Source organism: Elaeis guineensis, chromosome 10, assembly GCF_000442705.2.
Source record: "Elaeis guineensis isolate ETL-2024a chromosome 10, EG11, whole genome shotgun sequence".
In the NCBI taxonomy this organism is placed as follows: Eukaryota; Viridiplantae; Streptophyta; class Magnoliopsida; order Arecales; family Arecaceae; genus Elaeis; species Elaeis guineensis.
Genome location: NC_026002.2, coordinates 33,508,373 through 33,518,307, shown reverse-complemented (window position 1 = coordinate 33,518,307; position 9,935 = coordinate 33,508,373). Strand labels below are relative to the sequence as shown.

At 37.7% G+C, this 9,935-nt stretch overlaps 1 protein-coding gene across 5 annotated transcripts; it reads left to right on the top strand.

Annotated features, from left to right (window-relative positions):
* Positions 1-268: 268 nt before the first annotated feature.
* LOC105052754 (probable magnesium transporter NIPA3) lies at positions 269-5,912 on the top strand. Of its 5 annotated transcripts, none has more exons than XR_833397.4 (9): positions 269-709; positions 776-832; positions 971-1,061; positions 1,159-1,319; positions 1,411-1,538; positions 1,700-1,837; positions 3,811-3,903; positions 4,770-4,969; positions 5,079-5,912. XR_833397.4 is itself a non-coding variant. In XM_073244311.1 (9 exons), exons 1-8 carry the CDS (start codon positions 580-582, stop codon positions 4,589-4,591), a joined length of 834 nt encoding a protein of 277 aa, XP_073100412.1. In that variant the 5' UTR covers positions 269-579; the 3' UTR covers positions 4,592-4,615; positions 4,852-4,969. The 5 variants fall into 5 exon arrangements, 4 of the variants coding, with proteins under 4 accessions (XP_073100412.1, XP_073100411.1, XP_073100410.1 ...); XM_073244311.1 differs by lacking the exon at positions 5,079-5,912 and adding an exon at positions 4,556-4,615 and having other exon boundaries at positions 4,852-4,969; XM_010933694.4 differs by having other exon boundaries at positions 270-709; positions 4,852-4,969.
* Positions 5,913-9,935: the final 4,023 nt, after the last annotated feature.

Here is a 9,935-nt window from a genome sequence, read left to right as displayed (position 1 = left end):
ATCCCCGCTTCGTCAAGTTCGTTTAGTTTAACATCGTCTCTACTTCGGACGGCAGCCATCCAGTGATCGCGTGGGTTCCCTGCTCATCGTTCTATCAAATAACTACTTGCCACGTGTAAATTCCGTGGGTCCCATGTCGTTCCATAGATTTATTTGCCGATGCCGCATTCCCTGTTCTGAGTAGAACAGCTGATCAAACCCATTCGCAATAATTGCTCTTAAAGTTTATATAAAATGGCGATTTTAGCCCTTCTCTTCTCCGCCCACTCCCATTGCAATTGGGGATCAGGTACAGTCCCAAATACCAAACTCCCAATCGTTTCTTCCTTCTCCATTCCCTGAATAAGAACAAAAAACAACTCCTCCATAGAAAGGATTCGAGAAAAAGAAGGAAATAGAAGGGAAGCCACCTTGCTAGCTTCCATTCTTTCTTCTCGTTTTTCTGTAATATTTTGTCACATTATATTTCCAGTAAGAGTGGCGGAGAAGTTTGATGAATAGAATTAGGAGCCAGGAAGAGTGAGAGAAAGAAAGAGAGAGAGATAGCGAGAGGGGTTTTAATTGGTGTGGTGTTGGGGGATGGGATTCTCCACGGATAATCTGAAGGGGTTGGTGCTGGCGCTGCTCTCAAGCGGGTTCATCGGAGCCAGCTTCATCATCAAGAAGAAAGGCCTCAGAAGGGCCGCCGCCGCTTCTGGGATCCGAGCAGGTCGGTCAACCCCAATATAAACTCATCTCACTCTCTCTCTTTAATTCTTCACGAATTTTGATGTAGGTGTTGGTGGATATTCGTATCTCTTGGAGCCCCTCTGGTGGGCTGGCATGATCACAAGTAACCTCCTTTCTCCTTATTGTATACAAAATAATTATAACTTTGGTATCATTTAGTTTATATAACAGTGTCACGCGCGATCGGTTCATTTAGATCACTGGTTGTCTGGCATGAATTAATGGTGAGATATTTGTTCAGTGATCGTCGGAGAAGTCGCGAATTTTGTAGCATATGCGTTCGCGCCGGCAGTTCTTGTTACTCCTCTTGGCGCGTTGAGCATTATCGTTAGGTAGATCCTTAACCACTTGTGTACTGGAATTTAAGAGCTATGTGGATCATCTGTGACTGTTAATGTGTGCTGATGGCGTCTGGAATGGCATGTGTAGTGCTGTGTTGGCTCACTTCGTTTTGAAGGAGAAGTTGCACAGTCTTGGGATTTTGGGTTGTGTGATGTGCATTGCAGGGTCTGTGGTGATTGTCATTCATGCACCGCAGGAGAGAGAAATCAGCTCGGTTCAGGAAATATGGAAATTGGCTACTCAAACGGGTAAGCTGATTTCTTCACTTTGTGTCTTTTTTTTTTTTTTAATATAAATATCGATTAAGTTTTATTATATGCTTGGATTGGTTGTTTTCAGCTTTCCTGCTGTATGTGGCTTCGGTTATTGTATTGGTGTTCGTGCTAATTTTCCATTTTGCTCCACGCTATGGGCATACAAATGTGTTAATTTACACAGGCATTTGCTCTTTGATGGGCTCTCTCTCGGTAATGATTGTATTTGGTAATTTGTTGCTACTTTCTTGTTTATATTACTATGCTACAATTTAATCTATAAAACACACGCAAAGGGGAATAGAAGTTAAGACTCCATATGTCTTAAAGTATAAATATACTATTTACTCTCTATGATATTTTTACATATGCAGGTAATGAGTGTCAAAGCTCTGGGTACTTCGCTCAAGCTGACTTTTGAGGGTATGAATCAGTTAATTTATCCCCAGACATGGTTTTTTATGCTCGTAGTGCTTACATGTGTGATAACACAAATGGATTATCTTAACAAGGTGAGTAATGACATAGAATATATTTGTTTCCCTATGTGCTTATAATTTTGCTGGGATTTCTTCCTGTTGATGTTTTTGGGTTTGAAGCCAATTTCTTTTTTTAATATAAACATAACTATAAGAAGTAAATTTTTGACTTTGGAATTATTAAGTTTCTGTGTATAGATTTCGTGTATATGATATTGTTTCCTTAGTTGATTCAAGCATATTTTGATTCATCCCTGTTGCTTTAAAGCATCGTTGGTCTTTGATTGCTCAACCTTTTTTAATTTATTTAACCCAAAATGCTGCATCATTATATTTTCTGTAAAGAACAACAACAAACTGTCTTTTGCATTATCCCTGTAACAAGATCACCTAAATTTTCAAACTGACTCATAGTTGGTTTCAGTTTTACAAAAGAAGAGGCAACTAGTGATTTTAAACATAAAGTCGTCTCATCCTGAATCTAGCCACATGAAATATGTGAATTGTAGTAGGTTCAAGCTACATCATATTGCTATGTAGTGCACCCAGCCAGCCCAGTATAGGTTCACACCATTTAGGCTGGAGTGGGTGGTGGTATTGTGTGCTGGTGCCATATCATGCCAGCCTGGCAGTGGCCATGTGTGTAACTTGCCGGTGCTTGGCATGCCTTCAGACCATGAAGTGGCAAGCATTGACATGCAGCTGGTAATGTGCCAGCGTTGTTTGCCGGTAACTCACGATCATGACCTACATCATGCCATATTAACAGTGCTGATCAGTATGTTGATCCATGGTGTGACTTATCTCGATAGGCTCCCTACATGGTATGTACGACATTATTCTGTATGTGCCAGCACTTTTAGTCCCAATAATTGTCAAATTACTAGATCACGATCTTTTCAAGTAACAAACTATCATACATGTAATACAGCCATTTCATCACAGTGTTCAATATATGCCAATGTAGTATTTTATAACTATATGAGTTTTTCCATCTCTATTGTGTGAAAACAAAAAACTTCTGTTAGATTCAGCGATAGTTCCTCTATATCAGATCAAGTCTAGCAAATCAATGGATTTTAATATGATTAAGGTTTGGTACTGAATATTTTTCTTTCTGAACAGTTATTTTGTTGTATTTTTTAGTGAGGGCCAAGTGTGTAGATTTGCTTGCACGAATGGACTTCTTCCTCTTATGATTCTCTTTGATGAATTACTGTATAATAAAAATTCTGCATCACCTACAATATTAATATTAATAACATCAACTGAATGAGTAATAGTCTCTCAAAACAGTTTAAGGAGATGATCACTAAATCATGGTGCAAGTAAACTGAAAAGTTTTAGATAGCCACGTTACTTTCATAGTACGCGGTAGCCAGGATACAGGTACTGTTAGGTCATATGAAAGTGTTCTATAGGTTGTAAGACTTTGGAAGTATCTGATAAAGGTATCTCATTATAAATTGACAGCATTTGATACTCTGTTTTTATATGTTCATGCTTTTAATTTCTTAGTTAAAGAATTAGGAAATTTGTATGCATGCATCACATTCAATTTATTTTTTAAAAAGTGAAACTAATTGATCAGTTTAACTGTGTAGTTGTTAATAAGTTGAATGTCATTGAGTGGAAGAAAGAATTAGCAAGTGTTCTCCGTGGAACTCATAAAAAAAAAGAAATTTTACATATACTCTTTCCATCAATATTTATCTAGCTATCATGCAACCGTATCTGAATACTCTGCTGGATAGTGGCTTTAATGTGCTTATGACTGGTCAAGTTATCAAATGTAGTTTTTGGAAATTTTACCTTTTTTTGTCTTAATTAATATAGTTTGGTTTTATATCATGTTTCTTATCTTGTTATGATATAAAGCTATCTCAATCTTGAAGCTAATAGAGTTTTTATCTAAACCAGGAAATAGAAATATTTTTTTTATTTAATTTTCTTATGCATCTGTTAGATTTTTTTTTTATTTGACTCTTTTTTTTTTAATTTTTCAGGCTCTGGACACCTTTAATACTGCCATTGTGTCTCCAATATATTATGTGATGTTCACCACACTTACAATCCTTGCGAGTGTCATAATGTTCAAGGTATTGTTTGATAGTTGTATTAATTGCAGGTCTTATAAAGATATCCTTGTATAGAGTTGTTATCAATCAATTTAGCACTGATCATGCAATCACTTATGCATGGCAACCACAGTGGAGATTATAGTTATCTTAATGATGTGTATCATCAACTTTAGTTTAACGATATAACTGCTTGATTCAAATTTATGAAGCTTGAGAAGTTTCATATAAACTTATACCATCTGTCTTAGTGTCTTTTGTTCAATGCATTGTTCATGCTCTGGCAGTTGCCAGAACTGTCTTCCCTTCAATTTGAAATATATAAGCTAAACACCACTTGCAGGATAATCATTGCCCAAGAATCACACCTAACATGTGACCTAACCTTAGTAAGAAGAATGCAGCTCTCGTCACACCTCATTAATCAACTTATATCCTGCTAGCTTATGGTGATCAAGGAAGACTGTAGGTCTGCTGCAGGTAGCATTGACATGTTCTGTGTTTTTGGCATCAATCAGCAGGCTTATCATTTGATGTTTACATGACTTAACACTTTTATATCTGGAATTTTGCTGAAATTGTGCCTTGACATTCAATTTCCTAGAAGAACTAATGATCAGGCTGTCCATTAGTCCAAACAATTTATAGCTTGTCTCCATTTTACTGAATACAGCAACGAGAGCACCTTTGTGACACAAGTCATTGTTGAAGATGTTTAATATGGGCCTATGTGGTATGCACCTTTATTCATTATGTGCATAAGATTGTCTCTGTAAATCAGATAAATGGAAACACCTTGTATGCTCTCACCTTATTTTGACACACAATTGGGTTTTATGACACCACCCACCAGTTAGATTTCTTTTTCTCCATTTTCCTATGAGAAGGATTTCTTTGGGGAGCCTTGTGCTGGATCTTCAGATCATTGCTTAATGAGTCACTGCAAGTCAAGTTCCAACATGATTGCAGGATTGGGATGGACAAAGCATGGGAAGCATCATTTCTGAAATTTGTGGCTTCATTGTTGTTCTCTCTGGAACCATTTTATTACATGTGACAAAAGACCATGATCGGAACTCCTCAAGAAGTGCGTGAGCTAGCCTGCCATAATTTTGAAGCGTGATTTTCTGCTTTGCTTGCTTTCAAACTATTGCTCCTGTATGAACCTGTGTTTTATAATTTTGAACATAATGCAGGTATGTATGCACCATTATCCCCGTCTTTGACTACTAGACTTTGTGGTGGAAATGGGGAACTGCTGAAGCACATTGATGAGGAGATGGGATCTTCAGAAGATATATGCTTGAGAAGACAAGAGCTATACTAGCAACTTGAAACAAAGAGTTAGTCTATGTCAACATCCTAGGGTACTAGGATCTCCATATAAGGATTCCAGTCCGGTGGCTCAAACTTGTAGAATTGAGTTGATTGGCAGTTGAAGAACTGATGAGCATTCATGCCATGTTGCTTCTTGTGAACTGCCACTTGGAGGCTCTTAAAACAGTTTTGTGCTGATTGCTTGGTGGGATGAAGAAATAATGGCTGGACCTCAGCTTTGCATTCCATTGTCTACCGTAAAGTACTCGGAGTTTGTGAGATTCTGGGGTGATCTTGCCCAGTGATGGTTCATGACTAGGTGGTTGGAATGATTTTTTTTTTTTTGTGCATACATGGGCATTCAATTGCCATATCAGGAGGGTGGAATTTCTGGGCATAGCATGCATCAGAAAATCGACGACTGGAATTGCTTTGTTCAAGATTGATGGGAGAATTGGATAGCAGGATCGGACTTAAGTTCTTGTTTGGTTTCATTATTGCATGTATAGAAACAATTGAGGAATATCTTATGCCAGTTTTGAGTTATTATTTCCACCAAATGCACTGGATAATGTCAGATAGATTTGCTTATTGAATGTATCACTATCTCAAGCAGTGCAACGACGATGTGACCGCATGATTGATTTCAAGGTCAAACTAAGCTGCCACATTAAGTATAATCTACTTTGTGGTCCTTAAAAATCTCTTATAGACTTGTAGTCTTATTGATCTCATGTTTGATGCCTATGTTGGTTTCTATGAAAACAAAAATTCACGATGTGAGGGACAAGTGCCACTTTCAATATTCGTGAACCTTAATCAGGGACTTTTTTGTTATTGTTCTTATTTTTTTTGCTTTAGGCTTTCCTACAAATTTGTGAAATATCACATGGAGATCGGTGTTCAAGATGGCTTTGCACAAAATTTGTGATATTCCTCGCTTTTATTCTCTCTTCTGGAAGCAACAAATCCTTGCTATCAAAATACTCTACAGTTTTTACAAACAATGTAAACAATACGAAACGGTTTTGTCATACTTGGTCTTCAATCCGGTTCATTTTTCTTCTCTTGGTTTTTGAAAATAAAAATAGAGGGGAAAAACAATTCCAAAGGGGGCACACCCTCCCCACCGTCCCTTTTTTTTTTTTGGGTGGTAAAACTAGAGCTTCAAGCTTCATTGATGGTGTCGTGAGAGAAAGGTTATCTTTAGTCTCACATCAGTTGGAAGTCAAAAGGAAGTGTGGTTTATGTAGATTGAAATCTTCTCTTCCACGTAAGGTATTTTTTAGAGGACAAAAGCGTGAGGCTTCAAATAGCTATAGGCAAAGATGGTCAGAATCAAAATGGACAATACCTCACGTATACGGGTGCGGAGGTAGATGGTATTTGACAACAAGAATATAGCATAGGTACGAAATATAATTTTGTACATCATGATAAAAATTAAAAAAATTATGAAAAAAAAATGAAGGTAAAGATAGAGATAAATAGCACCAAAAGAGCTGCAGTACTGCCAATATTATAGTGATCGGTGGAAATTGCAATTACAGTTTTGCAAAGATAAATATCAAGAGAAGCAGCTGTCCCCATCAATAGCATAACAAAGATAACGTTGAGATGTTAAACCTCTGATCCACAGATATTGTGTAGTTGAACATGACTGAGAAACATGTTACGGAAAATGAATAAAATAGTAATGACGATGAGAAGCAAGAATTCAATCCGTTTAAAATCCCATGTTTACCACACATTTACTAATATGTTATGAATTACAATGCCCTTCTTGAAGTATGGTGACCCTGATAAAAAAGGTGCCATTGGCTTGTTAGCAAGGGCTCTTTCATCTTTTGTACCAGTGATCAAGAATCATAATTTTTCTTCTCAGAGTCGGCATATTCAGGGGTCAAAGGAAAGGTTAACTCAAGGGCTAAACTATCCTGTCTAGTCCAAACTTGGCTTCAGGGGCCTCCTGAATCAAAGGATGACCCATGTCAAAAGGTAAATAAGATATTATTACATGACAGCACTATATCAATAGCGTATGTATATTATGTATATAAATAAGATATTTTATTTTATTTTAATTTTATCCCTACCTCATGAGTTAGCCAAATACAAATTAGCATGGCATGGTACGCTTAAGAAGGGCAAACTTGTCTATTTTCTTAAAAATATATCTTCCAAACCCAGTTTGCAGCTGAATACCATCTTCTATACCCTCCAAAAAGCATCCAAACTTCCTAAGTAAAAACCAGGTTATACAACAATTCTTACCAGATATAAATTTACTTTAAAACCAATAAAATCATATCTTAATCACACCACCATGTTTAAACTCCAAAACTATGTCTCATGGAAACCGCATCCAAATGGGCTCTAGTGCAAAGAAAAGCAGAGTGAAGCAGGTAGGACCATCAACTCTGAAGTGAAACCGCGCGCTACACAGACCAAGCAGCTACCATTGGCCCACCACTTCTTTAGGATCAAAATAGGGATGCAATCAAATCGAGATAGGTCCACTGTCCATAGGCTCAAATTTGATCCGATTCAAAATATTTGGATTCAAAAGCTAACTCATGGTCGATCTAGTTTTAATATCCAATCTCGAATTTGGCTCAATCAAAAATAATAATAACAATAATACTCAAAATTGGCTTAGCTCAACTTGAATATCAACTGAGCAATAATTAAAAAATATAATTAAAATATAATATAATATAAAATATTAAATCAATAATATATTATAAATAAAATATAAAATATAATATTATATATATATATATATATATATATATATATATATATATATTCAATTAAGCTCGTGAGCTTTCTAATTGGCTATTTCATTACTGGAGCTTGATTCGAAAATTTACTTGAGCCCAGTAATAATCAAGTTGAGTCCGCCAAACTACCTGCATATAATTGAGATTCCATGGCCCACATTGAGGCCATGCCAAAGCATGGTACCACCTGTCATGGAACCGGCCCACGTTAGCCATGCCGTGAATGGGGCCACGAGGCAGCTCAATGGAACCCAAAATATTTCAACTATGCTCCCATTGGACCTAATAATGCAATCATTTGACGTTGTCGGCTGCTGCTTCATTTGCAAGCCAACGTCGTCTTCCACCCACTGGCCTCTGCATCCTTCCAATCATAATATCTCATTGAATGAAACGGCAGACCAACTGCAAGCCATCCGTCTCCCGTGTTTAAGCTGAGAAAAATGCTTTTGGAAGGGGGTCCCACAGCTTTGTCCAGCTTGGAGATTTAGGAAGTCATTATTAGCATTCTAATTTTGCTTGTCGTGCAATCAACTCAAGTTCGAACCGATTAATTATGATTATTCCATTTTTTGAGTGTAATGAGTTAGCTAATATTAATTCGTTGCACCATCTTCTCCCATATCTCATTCAATACCTTATAGAAATCACTCGGAAGAAGAAAGAAGGTTCCCACATGGAGTAATCATTTTTATTCTGGTTCATACCAACCATTCCGCTTCAACTCTTTGTTTATCATTGCAGGATGACGTTGCTTCTAGATATAGTAATGATCTCTCTCCAATTAAAATTGGAATTCAGCCTTGAGAGTGTGCTTTGTTAAGCTGTTTTAGGAGGCATAAAGAGTTCACATGGGAGAGGGTATAGAGGGGTAGAAGACTTGGCTGTGGCAATGAAAATGGTGTGGGTGGCCCTTGGAGACTGGATCTCGTCACCGGCAACATCAACATCAACTTCTCCCCCTTTGAGTAATCCTTTGATTATTCCAAAGCTCTTTTTTGGTCTAATTCTACTTTTCACATGTTTCATTCATGTTCTCTCCTTTTATCTCTCTTGCCCTTTCTTTTTAATTATTAGATTTGATGGTCACAACAAAATCAAATGTGCAGCATCACTTATCACATCGAACCCAAAATCATATCTGTTGCTGCGCCTCTCCGACAATATTCGATATATCAAGACAGATTGGATCGACCACATAACTGGAGTAGAGCAGACGCCACTCTGGACTCCGAGTACCTGCAAAAAAAGTCTACTCATGCTGGAGAAGGAAATGATGGGTTCTCCGATGGAGAACCCTCCGATGCTTAAGTCAAAGAGTGACAGAGAGGGAGAATAATGAAGAAAGATAATGAGAGTGTTCAAAGAGTGTAGAGAATCCCCCTTTCTTTTCTTTTATAGCAAAGTTTGTTAGGCAGTTAGCAACCTTTCAGACCAAAGTAGTGGACCATTAGCAAGTGCTAGCAGTTGGTTACGGTTGTCCGTAATTGATTACGGGGCCAGCTGTCCATGTTCGTGTGGCAAGTGCTGCTGTTATAATCGAATGTCAACTCTTCATCATCCACGCACCAATAGCTTTCCATGGTTTTCGAACTGTAGCATAGATCGTAAGAACTATAGCATCGCTAGTAGAGAACTGGGACGGCGATGGGGTGAGATCGACTGAAAGCCAATGATGTAGACTTCGTCCAAGGCCCGATCTTATATGGTCAGTCATCCGTTAATGACATCATTGCTGCATAGAGCACACATCCTAAGTTATCCACGTCATAATGCCAGGCATCCGCTATATCTTCAAAGATTGGATACATCATCAGGTGTACCAAATTTGGCCCAACACTTGCCCCTCACTCTCCAATTCGGAAGCATTTCATACTGGAAAGTAGATCATAGCCTAGATTATGAGGTCAGATGCCATGGTGAACTCCTCGACCTTTGTGAAGCTTCATTGAT